We start from the raw sequence: 21,097 nt of genomic DNA, 5'->3' as shown, positions 1-21,097 counted from the left end.
AGACACTGCTTCTTTTTTTACAGCTGTCTAATTTTAGACAACCAAGAGGAGGCGCGGTGGTCATTCTTAAACAAAAAAGGGCCTCCGTCATAGTAGTACAGCAGACAATTTTAAGTGACAAGATGTCACAGTAAATGCCCCCACCGTTTTTGATCACATATGACTTACGTTTATTGGCAGTGCATCTATTCATATAGTTTTGTTCACTTTACCTCGTGATGCTATTCAATATATCAACGAAATAATCCTGCGCATCCCTTAGCGATATGTTTTTATTGCTACCTTGAGTCAAGGTTAGAAACTTCTATCAAAACACAGCATAAAACGTGTGCAATCCAGTACTGTATCTTGTGTCTCTGCCGCCTAGCATTGTATCGCATTAGGGTAATATATCATAACCTCGTTTACTGTGACAGCGAGCAAGTAGTATATCTGCAGTGTAATCGTGCTCTCTAGGTTTTGATAAATGAACTGTTCAGGGTGAGGTTTTCAATTAAACTCGGCCTTTCCCGATGCTTCTGACTACGGAGGCGGTCTCATTATTAAACCACAGTGGAATGCAAAGAGATCAAACAGTAGATATGGTGTGGCTTCATGATGATGATTGTTTCTACAGTATTGGCATTGTAGTGTTTTCCATCTACACATATTAATACACACGCACGCACACACACCTATTTTTAATTCATCTATTAAAAAACACAAAAGCAACAGTGCATGTCATATTTAATTAAACGATTTGAGTAAGGTGGTAACAAAAAACGACCCTCAGCACCAGACAAAGTAATGGTGACGTTTCACCCTTAGAATGTATGGAACCTCCCGTCTCAACCTCGTCATTTTGAATAACACCATTGCACGAGTCGCTGATGGTGAAAGTGAATTGAAGTCCACGGTTAAAACAAATACAAAACAAACCGTCTTGCAACAGACACTGCGAACAGCCATTCCACACCTCGTGTGTCTGCTGCTTGAGGTTCAGAGTAGCAAATGAGTGAAACCATGGAAACGAAACATGTAGCCTAATCCATATACCATGTAACAACATTATTTATATTCAGCAAAAGCTGTACAAGACAAGTCGCCCAGCTGTCTAATCACAATCGAATCAGAAAATGTAAACTACAGAAATTATCCTACAGTAGCTAATCATAAAAAAAACACAATAAACAAATTAAATATAATACGGTGTGGGTGATACAGACGCGAGTCGTTGATGTCCGCTTTACACGTATACATCATAATGTCAATCTTGCTAAAAGTCAAGTTTCATCCATGTTTGATTGCTCCTGTATCCACGCAAATAGGGACATGGGACATTTGGCGTCTATATCAACAGGATATACTGGTGTAGCAAAGCCCTAAAGAATTCCTTGATCAATGCAGTGGAAACCCGGTCACAAAACTTAGCAGGCAGATAGAACAGTGTAAATTGGGAAGAGCCTGTACAGAAAGAACAAGTTAAAGGGACGCAAAGTCGCCCAGACACTGGATTAGCAGCGATCGGTATATTGGGAGGTAATCCGTGAAAATGAAGGAAAAGACATTTATTAAAACGGCAACAATGCAGGGGAACGTGATGGTAAGTGTTAATTGTACAAAGCAGCCTTTTTATTCCTTCAGTGTGCTGGCAAAAACCGCGGTCCGAAGTAAAGATTGCATTGTGGTTTGTGCTTACACATTTAGACGACGTGGAAAAGAGACAGAGGCTCTGTGTAGGAAAAAAGGAGACAGCTTTCTCGATAACGTGTAGTATTCCTCGGCAAAAGTGCAATGAAGGGTTGTCTGTTCATCATTTCAAATTGGGAGCTTTAACTGGAAATGTGTGACCGATGCATGTTTCACGCACACGTAAAACATGAACAAACCATTTAAATGCCAGCTGATCCATTGTATTCCAAGCGACGCAACACCCGTGTGTGATCATATAGTTTATTTAAAAAAAAAAAGTTTTACATGTCATACGATGTATAGTGAGTTGTAAGTTAGCAGTAGAGAACTGCATTTTTTTTTATATACCAGGTACATTAGAATCTCATATTTTACGTTTTAAAGTTAGCTACCTTAGCAAGGTATAGATTATGTGTGATTTGCCTGAGAGAATCATGAGGAGCTGTATAGATGACCTAGCGCTTTTCAAACCGTTTCTTCCGCCTTTCGTATTTTGGGCAGAGGCCACACCAGCGTTGCCAGTGACACAAACTAGTGTGTACAGTATGCTATCAGTAGAATGCATTGTGATTAAGACAGGGCTGCTGTTTCACAGATCCGTGGTAAAAACGAGATCTACAGTGATGTTACACTTTTCCTTTTTATCTTTCCCAAAGTGTATTTATTTATTTCATTTTATTTGATTTTAATGTAAGTTTGATGCTTAGATGGCAAATTTTTTATAAATAATAATACAAAGTATGGACATGTAAATACTGCATTTATGGCTGTCCAGTAAAAGTATGGTAATGTTTCTGCAACTAGGACTGCTATTAGTAGTAGTAGTAATAATAATAATAATAATAATAATAATAATAATAATAATAATAATAATAATAATAATAAAGTTACATTGTATATTCAAAACCATCATTTAGTTTTCTTGTGCAGTCCTAAAAAAAAAAAAATGCATCTGTGTTTCAAGTATGTTTGTTTAACAAACAGCATGAGTGGGCACTATCCTTTTGCAATGTGGCAACATAATTATTCAGTTTCCAGTCTATTCCAATAACAGCAAAACTGTGGATTTTTTCACTTGTTCCAGTTTTTATACACACTAGTGTTTGTATACATACATTTTCATCATCAGTGGGTTAGTTGATTATTGATTATTGATTTACGATCGACTTTCGTTTATGACAAAATCATTTTTATTCACTAATGCTCCCATAACGCATTGCAATGTCCTACATTCTAACGCTATTGCTGAGTGCACATTTCCACTTCCAAAAACTGAACTGCTGCTTCCTAATGTGTTGTGACTAGCACTGTCCAAGTACTCAGATTGTCCTACTAATTCCCTTTAACATGTTTAAAGTTGGCAGGTATTACAGAAAGAAACATGTTAAAACATGTTAATTGCAAAAATGCAAAACAAGGCTTTTCAATTCATTAGCAAGTACCAATCAGTGGCAATAACAGAATGTCTTCTGTTTCAGAACCTAATCTATTCAACCACTCATGTTTATCTGCAAGTATTTGTTACCTTTTTTCATCCATTTGATATAAATCAGTTTTCTTTAGATTTTATAGTAACACTTCACTAATACCTAACTTGAGTTTACCATAATGAACAGTTTTTAAACAAAACAAAAAAACTGCACTTCCTCTCTGAGTCTCCAGGGGGCGCTATCCCACTTCTGACACCAACCTGTGGCAGGATAGCAGCAGAGGGAAGACTCAGAGACAGAAAGTGCAGTGAAACCAAAATATTTTAATTAACAAAACACAAATAAAAAGGCACGATGGCCAACCAAAAAGACAAACACAAAAACAGGCTTTAAACAAACCAAAAAGAACCACTCACATGCTCTCTCTCACACACGTCGTCTCACAGTTACAAACACTCTCCCCCTAACATACCCAACCACTCCCTTTTATACAGGTGCCTGGGCTAATTGGGCAATTCGCACCTCATTAGCCCAGGCACATTCCACACATACTCACTGAACCACACCCCAAACTCACTCACATCCACTCTAAACAATACAAAAAACACAGAACCACCACAAAATAGGCTGCACCCCATCACACTTGGTTAAAAAAAAATACACATGTAGGACTAAATCAATAACTAAAAGTCCTTGGCAGTAAAACAAAGGCAATCGATTAACGTTTAATCACCTGGAAGCATATCCCGGGAGCTGCAAACAGTTTTAAGAAGTGTTCATTTTAAACAAGCTGGGTTCCATTTGCACCCCTTGCCATTAACGAAAGGTTAACCTACATTCCCGCTAGCCACTGGCCACGTCGCCACAAGCGAAATGTTTTCCTGTGTGGCTCAATTCATTTTCACCAAGTTCGCCATGGCGGCGAAGGCTTTGAAAAATGTACTTATGTCAGACTATGCGGAAAGAAAACCGTGACACCCTCAAAATAATGTAAAGGTGCAGCACATGAATATCTGCAAACCAACTCAGAATTCAGGAAATCTGTGAGCATGTTTTTTTCACGTGGGACTATGCTTGGCATTGATTAAATGGGAATCAGAGTTATAGTGCACTTTAAATATACTGTTTATGTGTAAGTAAAGGGTAGGGTCTGGTATTTAAATATCTACATGCTTTCAAATAAAATACACTTTTTTGTCTTGCTGAAACAGTATGTTTATACAAAATGTTTATGCTTAACAATAATATAAACAAGTGTCCACAAAAATAATGTAGTAAAATTGTATTATATTAGCCTTGTGAAGTTGTAAAAGGCAGACAGTACCTATATTATGAATTCTACCAGTGCCAGTGTGTTGTTTGTATGTCATTCAGGCTGGCATTGGAAGCTGAAAAGCTCATCAGCCTGTATATTATTTGTGTTTAGGGAAACCTGTAGTGAGTGTGGTGTTTAGGGGAGAGGGTTATTGGACACAGTTTTTATTTAATATTCTTTGGTGCGGCTTAAGTTTTTCCAGTGTGGCTAAAACATGGCGTTACTTATTATTATTTATTTCTTAGCAGACACCCTTATACAGGGCGACTTACAGTTGTTACAAGATATCACATTATACATTATTTTCACATTATACAGATATCACATTGTTTTTTACATACAATTACCCATTCATACAGTTGGGTTTTTACTGGAGCAGTCTAGGTAAAGTACCTTGCTCAAGGGTACAGCAGCAGTGTCCCCCACCTGGGATTGAACCCACGACCCTCTGTTCAAGAGGCCAGAGCCCTAACCACTACTCCACACTGCTGCCCTAAATTAACTAAATGAAAGTCTTAAAGGGAACATAGTTAACACAGTTCCATCAGCTAGTACTGGGGTAACTGACACAATCCCCAAAAGTGCCAGCATTAGCAGAATAAAATAACATGATTGAGTTGAGAATGGCGATCCAGAGGCTATGGTTGTGTTTTTTGCCGTTTTCATTCTTCATATATTTCTGAATGCATCGGAAAATGTATTTTTCTTTCCTCCGACTCGCTGCTCGCCAAGTTGTTTGTCTTCCTCAAGTGTAAAGACTGACGAAAATCATTAACCCAGACCCTGGCCCTGCTCGGATCCGTGCCAGAGTCAGATGTGTTGTGAGACCAGAGTTTCCAAGCCTGGGGCCCGCATGGCTCGGATGGGTCAGTGGAAAATGGGGAACGTTTCTAGAATTAATGTAAGAAATACCACATTTGTGGTAAGAGCAAGAAATGCCAAATGAACCTCAGGTGGTATTTACTGAATCCACTAGGTGTTGGATATGGTGTAGATGTACTTCCCAGGGTTGCTTTAAAAACTAACCAGGACACAATAGTCACAGAAACAACTGTAGCTCTGTAGTGCAATCTGGACAATGAAGGGCAGTACAGTAACAGTTATGAGTTAATAATTCATTAGAATGTATATCCAGTACTACAATATACACTAGCCATAAATTATATTTCTGATATTACAACGTTGCTCATAGTACCATTACATTAATTATGGCTTCAAAACAATTTCAGTGCAGTAACCTGTTATCCAAAGCAATTACTGACATAATTTATTGCATTGTTTTTGTTGCAGTCATATATTTCTCCAGGCAATTGGCACTAAAATATAGTGGCCTATCAGACAGTAATGCCAATAGAAGAGATCCTAATCACAGGGACAGGGGTGGTTCTAATGTTGCGAGTGTAATGGGCAGTGTTGTGTGCTGTACCTATGTGCCCTATCAGCGAGATGAGCTGAGGTTAAATGCTCTATAACCACAAATGCAGACGAGCCTGACTCTCTCTTGCGGTGTGCTGGGTGCAATTTAAGATATTCATATTAAAGTCTTGGTTATCCCTCTTTTCAGAAACACGATGTTATGTTTGTATTTCTGGGTTAATGTGGCCGACGAGTTCTTTTAAATTTGCATTCTTGTTGTTGAACTCAGAATGTACAAATTTCAACAAAAGACAGTGGACTTGGGAAACCTGTACTAAAATAAAGCTCCATCATGCATTTGTATCTGAAACAGGCTATACACTGCCATTTTTAGATGGTGTTTATTAATTAAACGAAAGTGAATGACAACACTTCAATCGGCTTAACTCTATGCACAGCCCATATGGTTTGGAAGCACAGTATTTCCACTCTGTTGACTTTATTTTCCTAAATGCATTCAGTGTTATTTGTGAATTTGAAATGTCTGACGTGGAAGCTGGGGTTTGATCTAGCTTTACACTGGCTGACAGTGATTTATACTCTGGTCATCTATGAGTTCAGCTAAGTGTGTCCTGGCATTTATTTGCCAGTTTCTAGAAAGCAGGAATTCACATAACAAATAGCAATAATAAGAAGCTTATTTGGCAGTAGTCTCTGCAGAGAGATGCTAAAGAGACAGGGCAAAGAAAGACAATCTGGTGTAGCAGAGGGGGGCAAAGAGCCTGGATTGAACCTTCATGTTTGCTTTCAGCAGTACTGTATTTTGACCTTGGGAGTGAGTTCCTGATCACATCTGTGCTATACAGCATGCTTTGTAATGAGCACTTACATGCAGAGTGTTCAGTTAACAAGATACATTTAAACTTGAGTGGAACCATGCTTTTCCTGTTATGAGTGGAATTGCAATTGTATTTTAAATACTTATGCATCTCAAGTACGCCCATTCGAGTTTTGCTATTCAAAATCTGTGCATTTGAGAGTTTTATATAATATGATCTAGACAGTTAAAACATCACATAATTTAAAACACAATAATATACTGTTGTATTAATCAAAGTTTAAATTGTTAAATTGTTACAATTACTACATCCATCTAATTTAAATTTGTTTTATTGCTGATGCTATTGTTTTTATTATCCTTAACTGTAAATAAAATTGTTTAAAATGTATTTATTTATGTATTTATTTAACCAGGAAATGTACCCATTGAGACCACCACCAAAATTTACTAGGGGCAATAATTTAGAAATTACAAATACAACCAACATAAAATGTGCGGTTCGCTTGATCGGCAGCATACAGAGATCAGGAAAAAAAAAAAAAAATCACACTCATTTTTAGTGCTTTGCTCCATTAAGCGGTTCAGTGACTAACTTTCTATTTAAACAATAACTGCACTCAGACACTCAATACAATGTTGCTGCGGCCGGGATTGAAGTACGGTGTGCTGAAAGGCTCAATACACAGCAATGCGATTAACGCACATTAAAATAATTAATCTAAAAAACATTTACGTGTTAATCGCAGAAGTTAACTGCGATTAATTGACAGCCCTACTTTAAACCTATGCAGTTTGACACTTCGGCCAAGCCTGCCTCGGCTGTAGGCTGCACACGTTTCATGAAAGGGACCAATGCAAGTGGACGGGACCTGCGAAATATTACAGCTTGATACCAGCTTGACAAAGAGTATCCATGTCTCCAAGTGTTTTGGCACCAGTATTAGTTATTTTTTTCCAAAAACAAGAAAAATTGCCATAAAAACGTCATGTTTGGTTGTGATTTATTACATTCTTATTATTTGATTGATTGTTTGTCAAATGCTGCACCAGAACTGTAAATGTAATATTAAATGAATAATTGGTAGCTTTTCAAGTGTTACAGGGACTGGTGGATTGCAATGTGGTACCGATATTTTATATTAAAAAAATGACAGGCCCGTCAGCCTCACCTCCGTAACATGTACAATCTTAAATAACAAGGTGTCAATTAGATTATTATTTATGTAGAATCAACATTATACGAGACAGCCAACATGAGTTTGGAAAAGGACAATCCTGTCTGACAAAGGCTTTTTCTGAAGAAGTTGCTGTGAGGATGGATACAAAAAGAACCTACGACCATACATTTTCGAAAGCTCTTTGACAAAGTGCTGCACGGAAGACTAATTCTTATGTTCAAATCAGATGGAATACAAGGTAGTACATGCACATGGATGCATAGCTGGTTAAAACACAGGAACCAAAGAGCACTTGTAAGGGAAGGAAGTTGTAGTTTGGGCCATGCACTGTTCACTGTAACACTGTACATAAAGCGCTTTGTGATGGTGGTCCACTGTGAAAGGCACGATATAAAATAAATATTGATTGATTGATACTACGTGGGCTGCTCCAGGGATTCTACAGTTCTGCTCTTACTAACATAAATGACCTAGACAGGTGAATATTTGGGAAGCAGAACAATAACTAACCTGCTCGTCCCTGGCTAACAGAATGCTTGAAAAGGCTAACAGAATGCTTGGCTACAAAGTCCTAAGTGCAGAGTACAAATGAATACAGTTTATGGGGAGGTTTTCTAATACACTGGTAAGAAAATTGATTCAGGTGGGTTTGTATTCATTGGTTTAATGCTTCTCGTGAGAATCCTGAATTGATTCAGGTGGGTTTGTATTCTTTGGTTTAGTGCTTCTCGTGAGAATCCTGAATTGATTCAGGTGGGTTTGTATTCATTGGTTTAATGCTTCTCGTGAGAATCCTGAATTGATTCCGGTGGGTTTGTATTCTTTGGTTTAATGCTTCTCGTGAGAATCCTGAATTGATTCAGGTGGGTTTGTATTCATTGGTTTAATGCTTCTCGTGAGAATCCTGAATTGATTCAGGTGGGTTTGTATTCATTGGTTTAGTGCGTCTCGTGAGAATCCTGAATTGATTCAGGTGGGTTTGTATTCATTGGTTTAATGCTTCTCGTGAGAATCCTGAATTGATTCAGGTGGGTTTGTATTCATTGGTTTAGTGCGTCCTCGTGAGAATCCTGAATTGATTCAGGTGGGTTTGTATTCATTGGTTTAATGCTTCTTGTGAGAATCCTGAATTGATTCAGGTGGGTTTGTATTCACTGGTTGAATGCTTCTCGTGAGAATCCTGAATTGATTCCGGTGGGTTTGTATTCATTGGTTTAATGCTTCTCGTGAGAATCCTGAATTGATTCCGGTGGGTTTGTATTCATTGGTTTAATGCTTCTCGTGAGAATCCTGAATTGATTCAGGTGGGTTTGTATTCATTGGTTTAGTGCGTCCTCGTGAGAATCCTGAATTGATTCAGGTGGGTTTGTATTCATTGGTTTAATGCTTCTTGTGAGAATCCTGAATTGATTCAGGTGGGTTTGTATTCACTGGTTGAATGCTTCTCGTGAGAATCCTGAATTGATTCAGGTGGGTTTGTATTCATTGGTTTAGTGCGTCCTCGTGAGAATCCTGAATTGATTCAGGTGGGTTTGTATTCATTGGTTTAATGCTTCTTGTGAGAATCCTGAATTGATTCAGGTGGGTTTGTATTCACTGGTTGAATGCTTCTCGTGAGAATCCTGAATTGATTCCGGTGGGTTTGTATTCATTGGTTTAATGCTTCTCGTGAGAATCCTGAATTGATTCCGGTGGGTTTGTATTCATTGGTTTAATGCTTCTCGTGAGAATCCTGAATTGATTCCGGTGGGTTTGTATTCATTGGTTTAGTGCGTCCTCGTGAGAATCCTGAATTGATTCCGGTGGGTTTGTATTCATTGGTTTAATGCTTCTCGTGAGAATCCTGAATTGATTCAGGTGGGTTTGTATTCATTGGTTTAATGCTTCTCGTGAGAATCCTGAATTGATTCAGGTGGGTTTGTATTCTTTGGTTTAGTGCGTCCTCGTGAGAATCCTGAATTGATTCAGGTGGGTTTGTATTCATTGGTTTAATGCTTCTCGTGAGAATCCTGAATTGATTCAGGTGGGTTTGTATTCTTTGGTTTAGTGCGTCCTCGTGAGAATCCTGAATTGATTCAGGTGGGTTTGTATTCTTTGGTTTAGTGCGTCCTCGTGAGAATCCTGAATTGATTCAGGTGGGTTTGTATTCTTTGGTTTAGTGCGTCCTCGTGAGAATCCTGAATTGATTCAGGTGGGTTTGTATTCATTGGTTTAATGCTTCTCGTGAGAATCCTGAATTGATTCAGGTGGGTTTGTATTCTTTGGTTTAGTGCGTCCTCGTGAGAATCCTGAATTGATTCAGGTGGGTTTGTATTCATTGGTTTAATGCTTCTCGTGAGAATCCTGAATTGATTCAGGTGGGTTTGTATTCATTGGTTTAGTGCGTCTCGTGAGAATCCTGAATTGATTCAGGTGGGTTTGTATTCATTGGTTTAGTGCGTCTCGTGAGAATCCTGAATTGATTCCGGTGGGTTTGTATTCATTGGTTTAGTGTTTTTTTTTTTTTTTTTCCAGGGTTCATTTAGCAGAAATACATTCAGGAGGATAACTCTGCTAAAATAGAACACTGCTGTTTGTGTGGGGCATAGGCTGCTCAGTTTTGGCAATTTTTGTTTTGTCAGCGAAATATATATATATGTTGAATGTGATTAATGTGAGATGAGGTCATTTAAGATTTGTAATGAAAAAATAATCGATCTGGGATCAGATAACTGGCTCGCATAATTTGATCGACCAGCGTGAAAAATAAATGATCTTGGGTCAGAAGCACTGGAATTGATTTCTGAAACATTCATCAACTGAAATACTGGTCCAGACTATTATTAAAATTTCATTTTGAATCAATAAAAGAAAAATCAAACAACAGCATTGGTTAATTTACTATCCACAGCCACAGACCTTTGTGCATAATAAAGCAAATGCATTGAATTGAGACAGCCGGTTTTTTGCAGGTGTATTATTTGTTTAATATATCTTAAAAGTAAAAGATGGCCATGATTTAATTTGTATGTTGACAAATGTGCAGAGTTTTTTTTTTTCCCAAATGCCCTTTAAAAAGACACTTCTACCTTTCAGCACCCCAGTGTGTATTCAAAGTGCACGTCCATCACAGCAAGCTGATTTGCACCATAGAGCTATTATTCAATATTGTTCAGTAGTTCCTAATGTCCTATTTTTCTCAACTACCTGGCAACATGGAGTGTTCTTAGGAGACCTGCTGTTCTTGACATTATGTGCCACTTACTATTATCCTCATGCAGTTCTGTTTTTATAAAGAGCTGTATGATGTCTCAGATGACAGATCTTTTTGTTATATTACTTGAGAGAGATATGATTTTCTGCATTTTTGCATATTTTTGACACTGAATATCAGATCTTCAACTAAAACCTAATATTAGATAAAATTGACCCTGAGTGAACAAATAACACACAAATTTGATACATATTTCATTTATTTATTAAAGAAAGTTATGCAACACCCAATGCCCCCGTGTGAAAAAGTAATCGCCCCCTTAGACTCAATAACTGGTTACGCCACCTTTAGCAGCAATAACTGCAACCAAACACTTCCTGTAGTTATTGATTAGTCTCTCACAGCGCCGTGGAGAAACTTTGGCCCACTCCTCCATGCAGAACTGCTTCAACTCAGTGACATTTGTGGGTTTTCGAGCAAGAACTGCTCATTTCAGGTCCTGCCACAACATCTCAATGGGGTTTAGGTCTGGACTTTGACTAGGCCATTCCAAAACTTTAAATTTCTTGTTTCTTCAACCATTCTGATGTAGACTTGCTTGCGTGTGTTTCGGATCATTGTCTTGGTGCATGACCCAGCTGCGCTTCAGCTTCAGCTCACGGACAGATGGCCTGACATTCTCCTGTAGAATTCTCAGATACAGGGCATAATTTATTATTATTATTATGATTTATTTCTTAGCAGACGCCCTTATCCAGGGCGACTTACAATTGTTACAAGATATCACATTATACATTATACAGATATCACATTATTTATTTATTTTTACATACAATTACCCATTTATACAGTTGGGTTTTTACTGGAGCAATCTAGGTAAAGTACCTTGCTCAAGGGTACAACAGCAGTGTCCCCCACTGGGGATTGAACCCACAAGAGTCCAGAGCCCTAACCACTACTCCACACTGCTGTGGTTCCTTCAATGATGGCAAGGCATCCAGGTCCTGATGCAGCAAAGCATCCCCAAACCATGACACTACCACCACCATGCTTGACCATTGGTATGAGGTTCTTACTGTGGAATGCAGTGTTTGGTTTTCGCCAGACATAACGGGGCCCATGTCAGCCAAAAAGTTCCACTTTTGACTCATCTGTCCATAGAACATTGTTCCAGAACTCTTGAGGGTCATCCAGGTGCTTTTTGGCAAACTTGAGACGAGCATTCATGTTCTTCTTTGTGAGCAATGGTTTCCGCCTTGCTACTCTGCCATGGATCCCATTTTTGCCCAGTGTCTTTCTGATGGTGGAGTCATGAACACTGACCTTAGCCTGGGCAAGAGAGGCCTGCAGATCCCTGGATGTTGTTCTAGGGTTCTTTGTGACTTTCTGGACGATTTTACGCTTTGCTCTTGGAGAGATTTTGGCAGGACGGCCACTCCAGGGAAGATTGACTATTGTCCCAAACCTTCTCCATTTGGACATTATGGCTCTGACTGTGGTTTGGTGGAGCTCCAGAGCCTTAGAAATGGCTTTGTAACCCTTTCCAGACTGATAGGCATCAACAACTTTTTTCTGGAGGTCTTCAGGAATTTCTTTTTTTCGTGGCATGATGTGCCTCTAGAACCTGTGTGCTGACATCTTCACTCTGATGGTCAGGGCCAAAGTTAGTCAGATTTATATTGGGCAGGGCTGGCCCAAATCAGGCCTGGTTGTTAACCAAAGTACTCAAACAGCTGACCCTAATTATCCCTTTAATTGGGTTGAGTTATCTCGGGGGGGGGGGGGGGGCAATAACTTTTTCACACCTGAAGTTTGCATGTTTGATTACCTTGCACACCAAACAAATGAAAGAAGCACCAAACTTTGGTGTCATTTTTTCTCTCAGACTCCCTCTGTATACTACTACAACCCACAAAAGAATCTGACCAAATACAATGTGAAAAATGTGCAAAAATGCAGAAAATCAGACGGGGCAAATACTTTTTCACGGCACTGTATATACAGTTGTAAATGAGTGTCTGACAGGTAAGACTAATGAAACTATTTTGTTTGCTACAATAACTTTAAATGATGTTTTCTACAAAACTCCACAACAAGATGCAAATTATCTAAACAGTTGAATTAGTACCTGCATGGGAAATAACCTGCTATTACAAGCTTGCTTCATTTTACTATTGAGATACCCTTCTACAAGTTTGCCATAATAAAAGCAGAGCAAAGGGTAGTAAAGTATAGTGAAAGCATGGTAAAGCATATGTAAGCACCAGTGGCAGAGGAAGAGAAAGATGAGCCCCGATGCAGGACCTTATTGTGGGCCCGACCTTTATTTAATACTTTTATAAACATAAAACATGCCAAGCCAAGTGTTCAATATTTAACAGTATTTTATTCTCAGAATGTTAGAGATGTAATAAGAATTCTGTAATTCTCTACTCCTCTACTTGAATTGCATTTTGCGTGCATCTTTACTTCCAATACTACACTTGTTTACAATAGGTCCTCTGCTATTTCTAATCTACATTAATGATTTAGATTCTGGTATAGTAAGCAAACTTGTTAAATTTGCAGACGACACAAAAATAGGGGGAGTGGCAAACACTGTTGCAGCAGCAAAGGTCATTCAAAATGATCTAGACAGCATTCAGAACTGGGCAGACACATGGCAAATGACATTTAATAGAGAAAAGTGTAAAGTATTGCATGCAGGCAATAAAAATGTGCATTATAAATATCATATGGGAGATACTGAAATTGAAGAAGGGAACTATGAAAAAGACCTAGGAGTTTATGTTGACTCAGAAATGTCTTCATCTAGACAATGTGGGGAAGCTATAAAAAAGGCCAACAAGATCAGGGGTGTAGTGGAGCCGGAGCGGGGCGGAGCGGCGCTCCGGCACTTTTTCAATCCATGTTTTTCAATTGCAAATGTTCACATTTATAAATACATATATTTAAAATATTTTCGTGTTCGAATTTTGTCTAAACACTTGTAGTAAGCATTGCCTGCGGCTCTGTGCCAGCTGTGCGAATTTGCGACAGACAGACAGCTAGCTATACGTTTAATAAAGACAAGCTGTCGGCTAAAACATCAAGTAATCTGAAAAACGATGTCACCACAATAAGCAGCACAGTTGCTGCTTTTGATTGGTCCATTATTATGCCATTAAAATATGCTGTCATTCCAGTTTTTTTTTTTTAGCAAATCACTTTTGAAAGTGATGTTGCTGACAACCAATCAGAGAAGGAGGCGGTTCGTTCCTTGGCCGTAACTGAGGTGATGATATTAGTAACGGTATTAATAATAATAAAAAACAACTCGCAAATCAAAAATGTCTGGTCTCGGAGGTAGTAAACGAACTCGTCAAGAGACTTTGATACAATATTTTGGCAATAGTAGTAAAAAACAGAAGATCGTTTGTTGTACGGCAGAAGCAGAACCTACAGTGGAACCAGAACCTACAGCAGTTGAAGAAAAAAACGCGGAGAAACAGCCATGGCCAAACATCTGGAGTTCTGAGGTATGGGAAGAAAAGAAACAACTTTACACTTTCCTTGACTGTGCGGATGGTAATCTGGGCTGTCGTGTTTGTAGACGTGTTTCTGCGCTGTCAGTTTTGAAAAGTCAGGGTGTTTCTCTGTCTTCTGAGTGGAAAAATTACAGTGTTGGGTACAATGGAAAAACTCGAGAGCAACAGCTACGATCTTTGAGAAAAAAGATAGCTGAACACAAGAAATCCAGCGCTCATAACAAGGCCACTGCATTGTTACAGCAGAACACAGAGGACATTATTGGGAAATGTGTTGACAGTGCAAAAAGGCGAGATCACGAAACTACCTGTAAAATATTTTCTACTGCTTACTACCTTGCAAAACAAAATCGACCCTATTCTGATCACCAGGCCTTACTGGAACTGCAAGAAATACATGGTGTTAATGTGGGAACTGGTCTTCATTCCAGATACAGCGCCACTCAAATTATCAACCACGTTTCTGATGAAATGGTCAAAAAGGCCTGTGAGAGAATAATACACATCGATGGAAAAATTGCTGTGTTAATTGATGAATCAACAGCTCTGAATGGTTCCCCAGCACTTATTGTGCATCTCAAATGCGAGACAGACAAGACACGTGACCCTCACTTCATGTTTTTGGAGTTAGTTGAACTTTTTGATCAGTCAGCTGAGTCCATAGTGTTAGCGCTTACTAAGTGTCTTCAAAAACACGGGTTTGACCATGCATACTTACAGAAGAATCTTGTTGCATTTGCAAGTGACGGTGCAAGTGTAATGCTTGGGAAAAAATCTGGTGTGGCAAAACGAATTTCAGACATGTACCCCAACATTGTTGTCTGGCACTGTCTAAATCACAGACTCGAACTTGCAGTTGCCGATAGTGTTTCTGAGACTACTGGCATGAACCATTTTCATTCTTTCATGGACAAGCTATACTCAGTCTACAGTAGATCAGCACTAAATCAGCAAGAACTCCGAAATTGTGCGAAGGAACTGGATGCTGTCTTGAGGAAAATTGGTCGTGTACTGGATGTGAGATGGGTTTCCAGTTCGTTCAGGACTGTCTCCGCTGTGTGGGAAAGTTTTGAAGTTCTGTCGACTCATTTTAAAGCTGCCGTAAGCTCTAAGCGGACTTCTGCTGAAAGAGCGACATACAGCGGTCTACTGAAAAGGCTGTGCTCGCCAGAATTTCTCATTGACCTCGGAGTTATGTACGATGCCTTATACGAACTTTCACTGCTGTCAGAGATTCTCCAGAAACGGACTACTACATTGGTTTATGCAGATAAAATGGCACGTAGAACAGTAAGGATTTTTGCATCCATGAATGAGAATGTAGGTACAAATACTCTTGAAGCGCAGATAGCTGCCATGGAAGGAACATTTAAATCTACAGTGCTGACGTCGAATCCCAAACATGTAAAAATAAATCATAAACAATTCCTTACCAAACTCGCCAATCATATGAAAGAACGACTTTTTACAACCACTGCATCAAATGAGAAGGTATGTTCATAAACCTTGTACAGATTTTTTTAATTTTAATAGCTAGCCTAATTGTTTGCAATTAACGAGCAGAGGGGGGCGTTAATTTCAGTTTCATGTGTAGTATAAAACTGCAACTGAGAAGTATAACAAATAAATTATAAACATCTGCACTCCTGTCAGTCTCATCGCAGGTGCATAGGCTAATGTAAATATAAGAATAGAAAAACACTCCTGCACAGTATATGTATTCTGCAAAATCGCACTTTTATTATTTACTTTATTTAATCCTACTCAAAACTACAAAACGCATATATATATATATATATATATATATATATATATATATATATATATATATATATATATATATATATATATATATATATATATATATACATACAGTTAAGGTTTCGAAAATACATTTTAGAAATGCTACCATTAATTTCAAATAGCTTATTCTTTCAGGCTTCTTCCGAGGTGAATTGCCAAAAATATGAAAGTCTTCTTTCTGAGCTCTTGGTCCTGGATCCACACCACTGGCCTGCAGAACTACCCCAGGGTTATGGCGAAAATGAAGTTGAAAGATTGTGTCGGCGCTTTCAGCTAAATGAACGTATTATCAAAAATGCATTTCGAGATTTTAAGGAGAACAACGGAAGAATTCCAGATGATTTAGCTCCACTTATTAACTGCACACGTGTGATCCCGTGCAGTACTGCTGAATGTGAAAGGGGATTCAGCCAAATGAACTTAATTATAACTGATCAGCGTTCCAAAATTTTAATCAAACATGCTTCAGCCTTAATGTTTATCAAGCTTCATGGACCCCCTTTGAGACAGTGGAATCCAAGCCCTTATGTGACCACTTGGTTGCGACACAATCATCGATCCGCAGATGACAGCCGTACACGGGTGGCAGCTCCAATTTCCAGCGACTCCCCTGACGCTCTGTGGCAGTTCCTATAGTTGACTAAAAACAACCTGTGATTGGTAAGTGCAACTTTTAATTTTCTATAGAGAGGGGAGATTTTACAGAAATTTGTTAAGTAAAATATGTGTTATATTATTATTAAAAAAAACCCCGATTAAATCGCGTTAAATGGAAAGTGGGCGTAACTGTTAATACCTCGTTAACTATTTAATTGATTCTCATTGGGACCGCTCCGCTACTTTTTTTTTTACCACTACACCACTGAACAAGATGCTCGGATATATTGTGAGAAGTGTTGAATTTAAATCAAGGGAAGTAATGTTAAAACTTTACAATGCATTTGTAAGACCTCACCTAGAATATTGTGTTCAGTTCTGGTCACCTCGTTACAAAAAGGATATTGCTGCTCTAGAAAGGGTGCAAAGAAGAGCAACCAGAATTATCCCGGGTTTAAAAGGCATGTCGTATGCAGACAGGCTTAAAGAATTGAATCTGTTCAGTCTTGAACAAAGAAGACTACTCGGCAATCTGATTCAAACATTCAAAATCCTAAAAGGTATAGACAATGTGGACCCAGGGGACTTTTTTGACCTGAAAAAAGAAACAAGGACCAGGGGTCACAACTGGAGATTAGATAAAGGGGCATTCAGAACAGAAAATAGGAGGCACTTTTTTGCACAGAGAATTGTGAGGGTCTGGAACCATCTCCCCAGTAATGTTGTTGAAGCTGACACTGGGATCTTTCAAGAAGCTGCTTGATGAGATTCTGGGATCAATAAGCTACTAACAACCAAACAAGCAAGATGGGCTGAATGGCCTCCTCTCGTTTGTAAACTTTCTTATGTTCTTAAATCACAAGCTAAGCAGTTTAATCAACAGTCCCTCCAGGATTCCGCAGAAATCCACAGAAATTTTCTCGCACAGAATATATATATATATATATATTTTTTCCCCAATCAGAAATACAGGAATGTTAGTTTGCTTTTATTTATTTTGGTACCCAGCAGCAGCCGTTAACAGCTTCCGCCTAAACTAGAGGGTGAATCGTGCTACACACAGAATATAACTGCAGAAGACTGCTGAGCAGTACCCCAAAACCTTCCATGAAGACGGTAGGAAACTGTTTTGCAATATTGAGAAACCACGAGGCTAAAGTGGCTCATCCAGTTAATGGAGCGCAGGATGAGTCATACAGCTTGGACGGCGCCAGTTGGTGTCCAGGCTGTGCAAAGAGACAGAACTTTGCTGGGGACTCACATTCAGAGTGGATAAAAAGCAGGGCTGATCTGATCTCCGAGATCGGTAGCATGCCCACCTCTGCTTTGGATTTCTTAGCGTAAAAGCGATAATGGCTGTAGGTTTGCGAGAAAGGAGGATGCTCACACGCCCTCAGAATGTCTGTGCTGTGTGGGGACTCACTGCAGTGAGGAGAAAAAACATAACTGGACATAAATAAAAATAATAATTGGTCACTCTGTAAAATGTAAAAAAAAAACCAAAAAACGTGTTAATACAAATGGAGTCTGTCTGCAAAAAACATTTAAAGGCAGGTACATTCATCAGATTCATTCCAAGGGTTAGGTGGAAGTTGGCCATCTAGAAAGGGGGCAGAGCTACAGTACACCAAGTCATTGCTCCAGAGGGAAAGCGATGTGGCAACCACGGATTGGAGGAGAAACGGTTGCACTCGCTAACCAAGGGGGCGTGGCTAGGTGATATGTTCCTTTTCTTATGGTTAAGCTAAAACCGAGAAAGGAGAACATTGATTTAACGTGAGTGTTTTGTTTGTTTGTCGAGTCTAATTGTACTGTTTGTTATTATTAGACGGCTAACACGACCCGGAGTTGTCGCTATAGGCCAGCACTAAACCTGGACAACACTTCACAACTGTGCACAAATAAATTGTATTTCACCACAAGCACTTTAGCACTTACTCTGGACTTGTGATTGTGTGTGTGTCTTTGTGTGTGTTCTACTGTGTTTTGTTCTTTCGAACTGTGTTTATTATTTGGGAATGAAAACCCATCGTTTGGAACAGTGGAATACACATTGCTGTGTATTGCCTGGGATTATTACACATTGCTGTGTATTGCCTGGGATTATTACACATTGCTGTGTATTGCCTGGGATTATTTTTTGCGGTCGCCAAACTGGGGTTATAAATAAATGTATTGTTTGGACCATGAACTTTGTTGCCTGTCTTCTGTTTCGTAATCACATCACCACTACACCTGCACACTGCAAACCACTTTTCCACATTTGCATGTATTGATTGTTATATTTCTATATCAGCCAAGAGACCTTGTTGTTACCCCCACCTCTTCTCCTCATAGGTACACACATTCTAGAATTAAGACGTGTTTTAGCAGATTATATCGTAATTAAATTCAATTTAGAGTAAGTAGAGAGATTCCGAAAAATATAGCTTTATACATCCCCATGTGTTGCTACACCTATTTAAATAACATACAGTACAACGTTGCATATCTAACCCCCTGCGACTGGGGTATAGGTGGATATGTGAAAAAGTCGGATTTACGAACATCTATAGAAAAAGTATTTACACATCCATGAATAGGTTAGTGAATAAAAACAACACGCAAACTGCTTTAAACATGGGGGAATGTTTTGCTTTTCAAAAGTAAGCAAACGTAAACGAGATTAATTAGGCTACAAACACACAGTGGTTTGCTATAAGCCATCTCCACGCAAAGCTTTTTGAAAAAGCCTCCCTGGTTCAGCTTTCTTAATATCTCTGTCACGGTACTTTGCGCTCTTTCTTGATACTGCCAACAGCCGATAAGAAGCTCGGTTTGAATATTGCTTCGGCTATTTTAAACAAATGGCCGGTAAGCATTGTGTTTATGAAGCTTGCTTTGTTTAATTCAAATGCATTTAAAAGTTACAACAACACGCTGCCAATATCTGCAACCGTGCGCTCCATCATATAAACACATTGCACAAAAAAAGCTTTTTTGACTGGTGTATTCAAACGTCACTGCTGCACACAGCTGACTGACACATGCACACAGCCTCTCTTAAAGGCTGATTGCTATAACGCTTTCTTTCTGTTTCCACCACAAAAGCTGCATTTGCTGCCAATGCCATTACTCTCGTATCCTACTTTTAATATTTATTTATTTACTTAGCGAGGCGGTTAATTGATCAGGGCAGTGATGTGACGGTTGGATATGTGACGTTCCACTGTCCCTGTAATTTTTCTTTTCATTGTTAACATCCTGACAACTTTTTACACTTAAAACTTTTAAAGTGTTTCAAAGTTATTTTCAAAATGTTTGACAGTTGTAGCACGTGTGGGGATGTGTAACGCTATATTTTTGGGAACCTGCTACTTTCATTTTAAGATACTATACTTGGATATTAATTCTATTTTTATCAGTATTTCCATAAATAATTTAATACATAAAAATGCAGTACCTCAGTACAAGCCATCTCATTATTTACAGCAGTACTATTGATGCAACTATTTTTCCCTCAGGAAGACAATTAACTCCTGTGACTAAATGCTTATTTGAATTCCTATCACTGGAAGCCTTGACCTGCTTGACTTTCAGTGGTTGTTGCAGCATTATTATTTCTCTTTTTGATTAAAGTTTTTTTTTTTTCCTGATAAAAGTCACTGTAGCATTTCTCCTGCATGAAAAGGGTTTAACAAAACAATGTCAGTGCGCAGACAATTTCTGAAGAGTTCATCTGGGAAGAGGGCCAAGAAAAAGAAAAATCCTCAGCTTTTTAATACCATAACATGATATATTGGGTCTGTGGTAGCACTGTGTATACCTATCGCCGCTGCAATGCAGCATTTTGAAAACAAATAAATCTGTAAAAAGTATAGTAGTATTTTGTTTATTTAGCAGACGCCTTTATCCAAGGCGACTTACAGAGACTAGGGTGTGTGAACTATGCATCAGCTGCACAGTCACTTACAATTACATCTCACCCGAAAGACAGAGCACAAGGAGGTTAAGTGACTTGCTCAGGGTCACACAATGAGTCATTGGCTGAGGTGGGATTTGAACCGGGGACGACCTGGATACAAGCCCTTTTCTTTAACCACTGGACCACACAGCCTGGCCAGTAAAAAAGTTCCAGTAATTTAAAAATTGAGCAGTATAGTAATCCCATGAAAATTGTGTGTTTAACAGGTAAACTATACATTGA

General features: G+C 38.8%; 2 protein-coding genes across 3 annotated transcripts in view; both read left to right on the top strand.

The window, feature by feature from the left end:
• The window catches only part of LOC117400354 (dipeptidyl aminopeptidase-like protein 6), a 279,665-nt gene that overhangs the window by 21,592 nt on the left and 236,976 nt on the right, over positions 1 to 21,097 (top strand). Inside the window, exon 1 of one of the 2 annotated variants that reach the window (XM_034000189.3) lies at positions 1,307 to 1,582. The exons of the other annotated variant lie outside the window; for it this stretch is intronic. Within the exon in view, the coding sequence (XP_033856080.1) occupies positions 1,532 to 1,582 (51 nt within the window). The 5' untranslated portion in view covers positions 1,307 to 1,531. Of the gene's footprint in view, positions 1 to 1,306; positions 1,583 to 21,097 lie in introns of those variants that run through there. 2 annotated transcript variants of the gene reach the window in all.
• Positions 13,844 to 17,166, top strand: LOC131736983 (E3 SUMO-protein ligase KIAA1586-like). Its single transcript, XM_059023327.1, has 2 exons — positions 13,844 to 16,002; positions 16,450 to 17,166. Exons 1-2 carry the CDS (start codon positions 14,314 to 14,316, stop codon positions 16,948 to 16,950), a joined length of 2,190 nt encoding a protein of 729 aa, XP_058879310.1. The 5' UTR covers positions 13,844 to 14,313; the 3' UTR covers positions 16,951 to 17,166.

The sequence above is a fragment of the Acipenser ruthenus genome, chromosome 4 (assembly GCF_902713425.1).
Source record: "Acipenser ruthenus chromosome 4, fAciRut3.2 maternal haplotype, whole genome shotgun sequence".
Lineage (NCBI taxonomy): Eukaryota > Metazoa > Chordata > Actinopteri > Acipenseriformes > Acipenseridae > Acipenser > Acipenser ruthenus.
The sequence above is the reverse complement of the archived record's forward strand: the minus strand, read 5'-3'. Positions and strand labels throughout refer to the sequence as shown.